General features: G+C 36.9%; 1 protein-coding gene across 2 annotated transcripts in view; it reads left to right on the top strand.

The window, feature by feature from the left end:
- SLIT2 (slit guidance ligand 2) overlaps positions 1-11518 on the top strand; it is a 261157-nt gene extending 249639 nt beyond the window's left edge. For both annotated transcript variants that reach the window (XM_035554559.2, XM_035554545.2), the window contains 3 exons: positions 3835-4123; positions 8204-8415; positions 9502-11518. In XM_035554559.2, coding sequence (XP_035410452.1) covers positions 3835-4123; positions 8204-8415; positions 9502-9743 — 743 coding nt within the window. In that variant the 3' untranslated portion in view covers positions 9744-11518. The remainder of the gene's footprint in view (positions 1-3834; positions 4124-8203; positions 8416-9501) is intronic.
- The last annotated feature ends 2315 nt before the right edge of the window (positions 11519-13833 follow it).

The raw sequence follows: 13833 nt of genomic DNA, 5'->3' as shown, positions 1-13833 counted from the left end.
TAACAACCCTTTCAGTAAAGAAGTTCTTCCTAATATCCAACCTAAACCTCCCCTGGGGCAACTTGAGCCCATTCCCCCTCGTCCTGTCACCAGGCACGTGGGAGAATAGACCAACCCCCACCTCTCTACAGCCTCCTTTAAGGTAACTGTAGAGAGCGATGAGGTCTCCCCTGAGCCTCCTCTTCTCCAGGCTAAACAACCCCAGCTCCCTCAGCCGCTCCTCGTAAGACTTGTTCTCCAGACCCCACACCAGCTTTGTCGCCTTTCTCTGGACTCTCTCGAGCACCTCCATGTCCTTCTTGTAGCGAGGGGCCCAAAACTGAACACAGTACTCGAGGTGCGGCCTCACCAGAGCCGAGTACAGGGGGACAATCACCTCCCTAGACCTGCTGGCCACGCTGCTTCTTATACAAGCCAGGATGCTGTTGGCCTTCTTGGCCACCTGAGCACACTGCTGGCTCATATTCAGCTGCCTATCAACCAGTACTCCCAGGTCCTTCTCGGCCAGGCAGCTTTCCAACCACTCATCCCCCAGCCTGTAGCGCTGCTCGGGGTTGTTGCGCCCCAGGTGCAGGACCCGGCACTTGGCCTTGTTGAACTTCATACAGTTGACCTCAGCCCATCGCTCCAGCCTATCCAGATCCTCCTGCAGAGCCTTCCTTCCCTCGGGCAGATCGACACACGCACCTAACTTGGTGTCGTCTGCAAACTTACTGAGGGTGCACTCGATCCCCTCGTCCAGGTCATCGATAAAAATATTAAAGAGGACTGGCCCCAGCACTGAGCCCTGGGGGACTCCACTAGTAACCGGCCTCCAACTGGATTTGGCTCCATTCACCACAACTCTTTGGGCCCGGCCATCCAGCCAGTTTTTAACCCAACGAAGCATACACCAGTCCAAGCCACGAGCAGCCAGTTTCTTGAGGAGAATGTTGTGGGAAACAGTGTCAAAAGCCTTACTGAAGTCAAGGTAGATCACATCCACAGCCTTCCCCTCATCCACCAGGCGCGTCACTTGGTCATAGAAGGAGATCAGGTTCGTCAAGCAGGACCTGCCTTTCATAAACCCATGCTGACTGGGCCTGATCGCCTGGTTGCCCTTCAAGTGCCTCGTGACGACATTCAAGATAATAAGTAAATCAATAATAAGATAATAATAGTCATTCCATCATAGAAGGCTATCAGTTTTGTCAAGCATGATGTCCCCTTGGTGAACCCATGCTGGCTATTCTTCCTTATCCTCCACATGCTTGGAGATGACCACCAGGATGAGTGACTCCATTAGCTTTCCAGGGATGGAAGTGAGGCTAACTGTCTTGTAGTTTCCTGGGTCCTTCTTCTTGCCCTTTTTGAAGATTGGGGTGACAGGGGTTTTCTTCTAGTACTCAGGCACCTCTCCTGTTCTCCACAACCTTTCAAAGGTGATGGAGAGTGGCCTAGCAATAACATCCATGAGCTCCCTCAGCAGTTGTGGATGCATCCCATCTGTGCCCATGGATTTGTGAGTGTCAAGTTTGCCTAAGAGATCTCTGACCTGATCCTCTTTAACCAAGGGGAAGGCCTCCTTTCTCCAGACTTCCTCCCTTGTCTCTAAGGTCAGAGATTCCTGAGGGCTGGTCTTAGCAGTGAAGATTGAAGCAAAGAAGGCATTCAGTAATTCTGCCTTCTCTGTTTCCTTTAAATTTAATTCTTTGTATTCTTCCTTCTCTATATCCTTCTCTGTGTCCTTTATTTTGACAGTATTATTGTATGCCTGTTATTTAATGGAGCCCTTACCATCTGCCTCCTTGGGCAGTAGATTTGATAATTCACCTGTAGCAGGTTCTGTGACCAAAAGTATAAAGGAGGGTGGAAAGGAGGGACAATGCCAAAGATGCTCTCTTACCTTTCAGAAAATACAGCTGAAATATATCTGCATCATTTTCATGGCAGTTCTTTCCCAAAGAATAAAGAACTTCTGTTTAAAAATTGTCAAAGAAATATTTCTAAAGAAAAGGAGAAGCATTTGCACACATTTTGGTCTTCTAACACTTGCTAACTTGCTAGAAGTATAAACTGTACAGGCTAAAAGCTTGCATATATGTTTCAAAATGTCTTCCGCATTAGAGATCATAGAGAAAAATTTCTCTGAAACATATGTCATATACCTCATATTATATTGTGTGATGTATTCTTATATGCTTCCCAGAAGTCATATCTAAAATTCCTGACGCTTGCATATATCTAGTTCAGCATTGCATTAATGTACTTATTTTGCAATGGATAAATTCAGTGCATCTATTCTCCTATTAGGTACCTGAAGTCATATGGCTATATGTTTGCTGAGCATTGCTTTCAAGGGAAACTTTGGGGTTAAGAGTCCATGATGACTTTGCCTTGACTCTGAATTTTGGAAATACAGCAAATAGTTTTGAGGAAATGAAAATTAATGATTGTTTGCAGTCTAAGTCCTTTAATATAATAGCCCTAAGCCTATTTTACTTAGGTGATAAGATCAGAGAAGATTAAGCCTTAAGCAGTATAGATACGATATTATTAATTCCTATAATAACTGTAGAATAGCCCAATGAAATTATAATAACATGTAAATGAAAGGCAGGTCTACTTCATTCAGTTGCACAGCCATTCCACAGTACTCTTAACTGTTCATTCTGAGTAACTGTATAAAAACATTAGAAGTTTACAGGGTTAAGGAGCAACAATGCAGAACATTAGTTCTTTCTCTGGCTGTTATCTTACTAAGTACCAGAATTAAAACTGTTAATTTTGCTTATGAATTCACCTGTGCAGCTAACGAACATATTTGTTTTCAGGTAACCAAATTTTTTTTAATGCTCAATACACTTTGATTTCCTTTACTTATTAGTCTCAGGAGGCACTGAAGATTTGTGCATTAATTATTTGAATTTAATGTCTTAAGGACTAATTAATATAGGGCAAAATGTTGGCAATAAGTTTAAAAAAATAGAAAGGCAGAATAATAGGAGAAAAAGCTTTATTTTAAAAAAGAAACAATGTTTAAGAGTAGTGTTTGATGAATTGTCATAAATTACTAAAGTAACCCAAAGGAATGATAACTAAATTACATACGTGTGACTCCTGCTCCAGTTCCACCTCTTACAATTATAGACTACAACAAAGGAAATATTCTGAAAATAATGAGCCTTTGCACTACCTAGAAATACCTACAAATAAGTATTTTGATATTGAATTATTGTTATTATTGTCTATCTTTGATTGCAATGGTAATAAACTATGAGTGACTTTTTTATTAATCTTCTTTTAGGGCACGCTGAACAAAAGTATTTTTGAAAGTAATGAAACCTCCCTCACTTGAGCTTTTCTTTTAAAAAATATTCACTAGCAAAATTTCACATTTGAAATGTGTATGCCAGCTCCAAATTGATGACCTGGTCCTACTAAATTCTTCTGGATTTGAGCATCTTAGCAGTTGATGCATGATTTTTGTAAAATGCTAAATTTCAACAATTTTTTTTTCAAGATTCAGACAATATCTTAGACTTAATTGCATTACATCAAAAACAGTCATGTACTCAAACCGTTTCATAGTTGTGAGCTTCCTGTATGAACTCCTATATCCATCTCTTTAGTTGGAGCGTAAGACTTACAGTTTTAGAGTTGGTTTTCATGCATGCTTGACAACCAGGACATTTTCCAAATGCTAGCTCATTGCACATTGTTGTAGGCTGAATATCTGCACAGAATTAATTAGGAATAAGTATATTTTTTAATGTATTAAAAAATAGGGAAAAGGGTATGGAATGGAAACCGTACCAAAAATGTATTGATTATTTGCTATTGTTCATTTCCTAGGCATGCCTGTGAAAAATAACATTGCAGCTTTACGCCAGTCTCCGGGCCAGAATGGCACAAGCTTCCATGGTTGCATCCGTAATCTGTATATCAACAGTGAACTCCAGGACTTCAGAAACGTGCCACTGCAAGTGGGAATTCTGCCAGGTTGCGAGCCTTGTCATAAGAAAGTTTGTGTGCATGGAACATGCCATGCTACCAGCCAGTCAGGCTTTTCCTGTGAGTGTGAAGGAGGATGGACTGGACCACTTTGTGATCAACAAACCAATGACCCATGTCTCGGAAATAAGTATGTCCTTCCTCAAGACAGAACAATAGTGTAATATGCATATAATTATCCTCTTATGTATATTTTTTCATAAAAGTTCACACTTTTTTTCAACAAGAAACAAAATATGCTGAGCATGTAGAAGTGAAAACAACATCCAGATTATAGTGTATTCTTTCCGTAAACTTAATGGAAAAGTTCCCTGTTTAGGGGAGCAGATACACACATCACACTGTAATTCTGCCTAAAGCCTTAACATGGGATATGATTGGAGTCTGTGCTCTTACATGCTTCTATACTGGCTAGTTATGTAATGAGTTATGGTGATGCACGTGCAACTATTGGTATGATACTTAACACAAAAATAATTTCAAAGAATTTGCAAATGAAAAAAAATGATTATAATTGTATAGAAATTAGGAAATACAGTTGTTATTATTAGTCTTTAAAGTGTTGTAAAACCTTGATACAATGGATGTTTCTAATAGTTTTCATATTTCCACAATACCGCATGTTTTGGCTGAAAAATAGATTTCTACCTTTGTGGTAAACTTCTGTTTAAGTATGTGTGTGCTAATTCTTCTTGTAGACTTAAAAGAACATTTTATGTTGGACATTTTATCTATGTTTATAGAGAGGGTCATCTATATATATGTGTGTATCTATATAGAGATATGAAAATATTTATATGTATGTGTATTTATCTTATCGATTTGCTACAGAGACAAAATTTCTTGGCTCATGATCTCCCAGCACAAGAAGATCAGAAACTTCAGAAGTTCAGAGTACTTCAGGTTGTGTTGGTCACGCACAACAAAGATATCATTCTGTCTACCCTTACCACTGTCCCACTGTCCTTGCTGCAGTTTGGCAAACACCTTTTTTTTTTTCTTTTTTTTTTTCTTTTCTTTTTCTTTTTTTTTTCTTTTTTTTTTTGTTTTTGTTTCCAAGGGTAAAGTAGTCCGGCCTGGACTTTTTTAGTGCTCTGGCCTATATAGTTTTTGACTTTTGAAGACCAGTGCCCTGAGTTTGCTAGGACATTCTAATAAGGCAAATTTTGACTCCAATATAAAATTACATTTAAGTAGTCTTTTGACATAGTGTGTGTTGAGAGTCTGACCCTTTAAAGCTTTATACACTAGTTAGCATGCTTTGTTTACATTGGTTATGGACTGTTTCAGTGCTATTGAGTTTTGAACTCTTCCCAGAGCCATAGCAGTGAAATTTTGAGGCATATCGTTGTAGCACTTCATTGTCTATGAATCTTCTTTCTTACACTGTTCGCTTTTACAGTTGCTTAAGAAAGAAAGAAAGAAAGTCACAGCAGGTTAAAAAATATAAATGCAGTGTCTATCACATCCATTTTATACCTTAGGAGTCAAAAATAAGGATCTGTACCATTAAGTTCTATAATAAGAGAACCCAGATAATTTCTTTGAAATATCCTTGAAAAATTAGATTATATATAGATTCTTAAAACTATACGCATCTATACCCAAACTGAGTACTTCTTGCCATGAATTACAAAACTTGGCAAGTATCAGATACATACAGTTTGGAATTTCTTTCATGGATGGAATTAAGTGAGCACAATATTAGTATTTTAGCTCTTGCAAGTATTGTTTTTGTTTCAGTTGTATATAGTGCTGTGAGCTTTTAGCAGAGAAAGCCAAACCAAAATTCTTTATTTGGAATGAAGGAGGTTTCTGTTCTTTAGTTTCTGGGGAGTTTGATTTCTTGATGCACCTCTAAATCCTGCCTATTGAATAAGTGCATTTTGTCTGCTTAGTACAATAAGATGTTCCACTTTATCTGAGAAACAGAGTTTCTACTGTGATCTCTGTTTTGAAAATGTAGGAGATCTTTTAGAGATCCTTGCACACCATAAAAAGCTTAGGACTTTGATTTATTTTACATAAACCAAGATGCTTGAGTTAGGAACAAAGTGACCAAAGTTTGCTCGATAGTTGCTTGCTAAAGGAAGAAACACATTTCTGAAGAGTAAATTAGACCTCAAGTGGTCTACTCACCTTATGGATAAGCTTGTTTTTCTTCTTGAGTGTGTGGGGAGCCTATGGCAATTACAAATCTAATGAGTGCCTGACATAGGTACCTAAAATTAGATAAGCTGAAACTGTGCCTGAGAGTTTGCACTTAGCTTGATGTTCCTTGCAGTACGGTCTGAAGATGATTTTTTTTTTAATGAAATTCTTCAAAGAACAGGTGGAAGCAAAAGTAAAAGATCTGGCATTAGCTAAGATTTAATCATCTTTAAGTCAGGAAGAATTTTACCAAAGATCCTGACACAGATTGCTTTGATATCTAAAACAGCATGCATAGAATATGACGTGATATCAGTGTTGCCTGAGTAGCTTCATAAATCAGATGTCCTGAAAGTGTTTCATATCTACAGTGTTTAATCCCAAACTGGATATGTGGATGGAGGCTGTGTGTTGCACCATTTGAAAATCCTGTGTTGAGAATGTCTTCCCATACTCTTTTTCTTTCTAGTTAACACCATGGTAAAGCACTTGGGCAGAATAAGGGTACAGATAGAGAATTGTAGCGTAGCTGTCATCAATGAGTGGAACTTGGTGACATTTATAAACTGAAAAAAGGTTTTTAATAGCTAATTCAAGTTTGTCAAAGTTAAAATATGTTGTGCATTCTTTTCAATTTTACCAAAATTCTTACTGTACTAAAGGAGTAAAGTACAAAGGAAAAAGCTTCCAGAAATACTATTATCTAAAAAATTTGAAAATGAGAAGTTCTTACCAGAACTCTTCTTTTACTATGAAATGACACTTTATATAATTTTTTCTTAATCTTCCATATTGAAACAAAGCATTTTATTTTAGATCAAATGTATTTTTTTTTTCATCCAAAGCTTTTCACTTATTTATGTGGCTGCCACAAACTGCTAAGGAGTCTGTGGGCTCAGGGATCTTACAGTACAGAGAGGAGAAACATTACAGTGACCATGACCTTGAGTATCAGGATTGCATTCCTTCCTGCAGAGGAATCTTTGCTGTCTCCTTACAAAATAGTACATAGAAAACTTGTGTGAGGCAACAGTTAAAGGAAATGACATTATTTCTAGGAAGAAAGTTATTGACCGTGTGCCACCAAACGAACAAAGGGAAGTGTTATTATTGCAAGTCCTGGGTGATGTTTTCAGAAGATCAATTTCCCTAATCCTCAGCTTACACCTAGGAACAGGTAATTAGACATCTTTCTTTTGGGAAACACCACCTCTCTCAGAGAAGTAAGACTAGCTGTGTGTTCCCATAATGTACAATCAGAACTTAAAAGATGCAGCTTAACTCACAGCCTTTTTGACTGAAAACAAATTTGAGCCTGCCACAAATGTTTACAACAGCCCAACGGAGAGAGTAGCTAGTTTAAATCATTTGGGTGAGACCTGATAATATGCAACCTCATCTAGTGTGAGTTTCTGCACAAGTGCTAGATGAGTACTGCCAGCCATTCATGAAGACCTGGCTCATACGTTACATGACCATGCCAATGGCACTTTTCAGTGCAGACTACTGCATTTAATGGGGGGGGAGGATGGGTTAGGACACATGTTCAGCTTTGAAATTGGCATTGCTTGGAACAGAAAAGTTTTAGCTAGGAAGTATCTGACCTGTCTTTGTGCTGGGAGCCCCATGCTTCATGAGTGACAATATGCTTTTAAAAATGATAACAGAATTTCAGGTGAGTATCCTTTTCTCTACTTAATTCTAAGGGATTACATTTGGGCTTGATCTTGCTGTGTTCTTGAAAGCATGGTACAAATTTAGGTAGACAGGAAATGCTGAATTTAATAACTGTGGACTATAAAATTCTTCCATAACACATCTACAGTGGTTGTTTTCTGGTGAGACAGAGTTTTGTACTGCCGCTTGTTTTGTGTAAACCTGCATACCAATTATAAGAAGCTTATAAACCACTTCACTGCATCTCACTGAAAAAGTCCATTAGAAAAAAAAAAAAGCAATTTCTTCTGAGTACAGTCCAAAGTATTTGTAGTTAATGTTGCTTAGCCTGAACTTTGATGAATAATTTATTTTTATTCTCTTGGGCTTGTTTCCCCTGTAGATGTGTGCATGGTACCTGCTTGCCAATCAATGCATTTTCATACAGTTGTAAATGCCTGCAGGGACATGGGGGAGTCCTCTGTGATGAAGACGAAATGCTGTTTAACCCCTGCCAATCCATCAGGTGTAAACATGGCAAATGCAGGCTTTCAGGACTTGGAAAACCATATTGCGAATGCAGCAGCGGATACACGGGGGACAGCTGTGATAAAGGTAAAAATAATAATAATTAAAAAATCATGTTATTGTTTTGGTCTTAGAAAAAAGGTTTGTTTTATTAAAACATGAACAGCCAACATTACCAACTTTTTTTTTCCCCACAATGCACACATTTGTTGCTTTTTTTTTGACCATAAGACTTTATCTCAGTGAGAGAAAAATCAAACTTTTCCCATGAATTTATTTACATTTTGAAGATTTTTCATCAAATGTTTTGCTATGAAAACATTTTTTCTTGCCTTTGTTCAGAAACACATTTTTACTATATTTAACTATTACCTTTTACCTGCTGTATCTTTCTGTATTTATTGTTTCTCTGCCTTCTGCAACTGAGAAGCCAAATCCAATGATTCTGCTCCTAGTTTTATCACAAACTCTACTTTTGACCTCTCAGCTTCAACTGATTTATCACAGCGAATTATGCAGGTGAGATGGATGAAAACAGGATGACTTTTCCCCCTACCTTTTTCTTTTTCCTTTGTCTATCAAAGCTCTCCCTCTCCCTCTTTCCCTTACCCCAGATGGCATTTATTTTGTATTGTACATAGATCTGAATAGAAGAGAAGAATATGGTTGTAGAACTTTAAACAGATGTCTCATTTTTAGCTGGTTTTATACCTCAGTAATTTATGAAGTTAGTGGAATGTAACTTGTATTAAATAACAGATTGAATAATATTAAACTGCAGGTCTAATAAATTAAATTGCATGCTCTCTGAAACATTTCCCTATGGTAAATAGAACCAGCTGCTAGCAATGTAGGAACAGAAGATGTGTATTTTCATAAAAGAGGAAAGGATTTAAGCTTCCAATTTTCTTGTCATTGTAATAGCTTTGTATTTATGGTTTACATATACATAATATAAACTTTACTGAAAATAGGAGGTATAGGAAATAAAACTCAGCATTAATCAAATTATGTTTGATAGAACCACTAGTTCCCATTATGCAGCCTGAGTCAAACTTTAAAATATCAATTCCAACCACAATTAGAAACACAGCATCTTCTTTAGCAATCTCAACCCTTCTGTGACCTGTATCTCAAAAGTGTATCTCTTATTTTAAATGTTGTTTTCTGCAGAAATCTCTTGTCGAGGGGAACGAATCCGAGATTACTACCAAAAGCAGCAAGGGTATGCTGCGTGCCAGACGACCAAGAAGGTATCGAGACTAGAATGTAAAGGAGGATGTTCAACCGGGCAGTGCTGTGGACCACTAAGGAGCAAGAGACGGAAATACTCTTTTGAATGCACTGATGGGTCGTCATTTGTAGATGAGGTTGAGAAAGTGGTGAAGTGTGGCTGTACAAATTGTCCCTCCTAAGTGTCCCTGTCACACTTGTCTTTTGAAAATGTTGTATACTTATTGACCGTGTCGGACTAATTAATGCTTCATAGTGGAAATATTTGAAATATATTGTAAAATACAGAACAGACTTATTTTTATTATGAGAATAAAGACTTTTTCTTCATTTGAAAAAAGATTCAAGTGCTTGAACTGAGACTTCTCATAACCAAGAGGAGCTTTGAAGGAAAAAAAAAAAAGACCCGGTAACATTGCAACAGTGATGGGAAACTTAACTGTTTTTAACACGGATTCTTCTTTATAACATGCTGAAGATACACTGACACTATACATATTGACTTTCAACTTAACAGCTCAGAGATGAAATGTTGGCCAGAACATGAGGCTTGTTTTTTCACTTTCGTATCAGTATATTTTATTGTCTTAACAGATCATACCAATCACTTACCTATGGATGAGGATGCATTATGAGTGAAAAGAATCAGATTATACAGAAATAACAATTGTATGAAATACATTTTATCTTTGGTATTATTAAGCATCTTGAGAAGATGGGGTCCCATTTAGTGGATGGGAAATGGGAGATATGAGAATATACTATAATCCTGAAATCTCCTGATGATGTATACTTTTATGTCAGCATGTTAGCAAAAGAAGCATACAAAAAGTGTTTATCTGCCCTTTTCCAGTATTAATTTTTTGTAATATAAATGTTTGGGGGATGATAAAAATAGATTATTGATGGATAAATTAGTAATAATATGGATTTCTGTTTCTATGAGTTCTAAAACAACTCTATACAGTATTCAGTTTCATTGAGAAATATTTATTGTATCAAAGTACATTGTACTTAACCCTTTTAGGCCATCCCTTTTACTGTTTTTCAATGCTTTAATATATATTAATTTATATTTGTCCCAGTATTTTTGTATTTTTTTTTTAAAGAAAAGGACTTAAAAATCAGGATTTTTTGCAATAGAACTAACATAGCATGTCGTCTTGGGGTAAATGTTTTCAGTCTGTTTTTTCCTCCCTTTCCCCTTCCCTTTTTCTTTTCCTTAGAATCTGACCACTTGGTGTCACTGAATCTGAAAGTGATGACAATCTGAAGTTTTCACGTACCACAGATATTCAGGACACCTTCCAAGAACCTGTAATGTATGACAGAAAATGTCTTTACACTAGATGGCAATTGTAGAGAAGTTAATTTTCCCTGTATACAGTACTTACAGAAAATAAGATGGCATGTAGAAAATGACATTAGAAAGTAGACCTTTATAAATTAATATTCCCATGAAGCTCTTTACCTTTTTTATAAGAAAAAAAAAAGAAAGAAAGAAAAAAAGGCTGTGCGATCAAGAACTGTGACTTTACCCAAATAATAAAACTACTTTACTGCCCTAATGTTCCCCATGTTAACATGTTGCTGCTAAACTATAATGTAGATTTGGTAATCATTAATAGTGGGTTGTGTTCTTCTCTCAGTAAAACCCAGGGTACCCTGTAAAAATGCAGATGTTTTTCAATTTTATTTTATTTTATTTTATTATTTTTTTTTTTTTTTTTACAAAAACAAAAAAGTTAGATGTACATGTGTAATGCAGTGTGCTTTGTCTTATTTGGACTGATATCAGTAATGCTACTGATGTTTGTAAATTAAACAGATATTTACTTCACTAACAGCTTTTATTTGTATTCTTCTGAGAAGTTTAAGTTGTCTAACAGCCTTTAATTGAACACCTGTAGTTGCAAAGAATATTTGGTAAAGGAAAAAAAAAAAAAGAATAAAACCCAACCCTACTTCTAGTGTATTCATTGCTGCAAATCTGAAGAAGGAATTATCTTGGGATTATTACACCTACAAGCAGGGATGTCTGCGAATGTCAGTTCCTTATGAACACAGCTGAACTCATAGCAAAATTAATAAAAGACATAAAAATAAAGTGCACTGCATGAAAAGACAAATTAAGTCTATCCTAACATTTTAATGGTTATACATATGGCAATTTGAGAGTTGTTTTAGCAAGTAGCTTGCTTCTTCAGAGAGCTTCATGTTCACTAATCTTGGACAAAATATTTTAAATTTCAGCAATTGGATGGGATGATGCCTAAACAGGTTTCACTCCTGTAACATAATTTTTGCATATACTTCTGTATTTATTTTACTCATTCTACCTTAGAAATCGTCTCAATCTCTAATGAAACAGTTTTTGGCATGAGGCCTTCTTTCTTATTCCTTAGATTCTAAATAATCTTCGGTAACTTTTAAAAGCTTTGTTTAAAAAGTAGCCATTTTTGCAAACTACTACTTACATAGCATTCTTGAATAAACATGATTATATTTTCTGGGTACAATTGAAATGCCTGTACCAAGTACATGGAGCCCAACTGCTTTCTGTCTTCATACAGAGAAATGAGCTTTGCTTTCATTTTCAAGGAGTAGTAGCAGGTACTGATCCTAAGTCCATCAAGACTCTAAGCAAAACCAAACAAGAACCTAAGATTTAATTTCAAAACAAACAAAAGCTTTTGGCACCTAACACTACCCCTCTGGAGGATATAAGGCACATCCAACTGTGGTTCAGTTCACCTTAGAAACCTGAGCATCCCTGCATTTTCACACCACTGAAAGTCGTGAAGAATCTACAAGGTGTTCTGCTGTGTATGACACAATATAGCTTCATTGTTTCTCAATGAAATGAGTCATCCTGACCCCTGATACTTACATCAGATTTTGTGTAATATTGCTGTAAAACTGGGCTGCCTTGTACTAATATTCCTTGAAAGGGAAGAGGAGGTGTGAGGGAACTGTAGCTTTAGGCATAGCTAACACAGTAGAAAACTGATTTAGTTCAATAGATAGATAATCAAATTTAGTTAGTTTAGCTGTAAGCACATAAATAAGGGAGAAGATGATGGAGCTTTTAATACAGTGTTCAGGGGTGAAGTTTCCCTCCTAAAGTCTGTGGCCTGGCATAGGAATCATTCACATAAACTCTGCTTTTAATGTGTTGAATAAAATGCATAAATGGGATTGGATCTGAAGGATAGGACTCAGTAAAGTGACCAAATTCCTCACTTTCAGTTAACAGAAATTCCTTTTTTTTTCATAAGAAACCAAGAAAAAAAAAAAAAAAGCTTACAGATTCCATCATTTTCTGCCAATGTTCTTAAAAGCTATGAAAGCAAAAGCGCGTGGATACTACTTAATTTGTACTGGCTCATGCACCTCTCCCACTGTCATTTCAGATGATAAAAATGGACATGGAAAAATGACCATTCTCCTTGAATGAAAGAGTAACAATTGCTCTTTTGCTAATGATGTTGAAGTCAGTTCTGAACACGAACTGCCATACATAGAAGTAGATCGTGCAGCCTGTACTTAAGTCACTGGGGAAGATAGGTATGAGTGATAGAAATACTGTTTTAGGAAAACCAGTGGTAAGCTTTGAATAAACTTTGAGAGAGAGAGAATTTATTTTCTAGGCTCTACTGAAACAAGTTTGCCATGTATTCAGAAGTACTTCTTATTGCTGTGTGGGGGTACCATAAAGCTTAGTATTACACGAATCACTGTGGAGTGATGGGGCCCTGTGTAGGTGCTACAGTGAGTATGATATTCATATGACGTTATGAAGGCATTTGCCTGGAAAGACCAGAATGCAGAGGTTTTGTAGAAGACGACAAATCTGGCAGACCTGATGATCCATCATGTTAGTTTTGATGAGATGAGTGATGATTAAGAGATGAGGGGGAGAGTGGCACATTTTGGAAAGGAGCTTCTTGTTGAGAAGAGTAAGCCCAAAAGTTTTGGAAAAGCATCAACGACGTTAGAGGTTGTTTGCTTTGAAGCTCTGGATTTTGGGGGCTTTATCTGTCACTGCCTGAAACATATGTACTTAAAAGAAACCTCTTTACAGTTGTGAAAAGCACACGTTTGTTCTTTCTATCTTGAGTTAACCATGTTTGAGGAAAACTGTCTTTTTGAAGCAATTCAAAATCACATCTTTTGGTTCCTTCTCCTTTAGAAGCCAGCACTATTCTCTCAGTAGCTCATCAGGCATGCAAATGTCTGTGCTTCTGCTATCCCACCTTACAGTGGAGAGCC

This window comes from Cygnus atratus, chromosome 4 (genome assembly GCF_013377495.2).
Source record: "Cygnus atratus isolate AKBS03 ecotype Queensland, Australia chromosome 4, CAtr_DNAZoo_HiC_assembly, whole genome shotgun sequence".
NCBI lineage: Eukaryota > Metazoa > Chordata > Aves > Anseriformes > Anatidae > Cygnus > Cygnus atratus.
The sequence above is the reverse complement of the archived record's forward strand: the minus strand, read 5'-3'. Positions and strand labels throughout refer to the sequence as shown.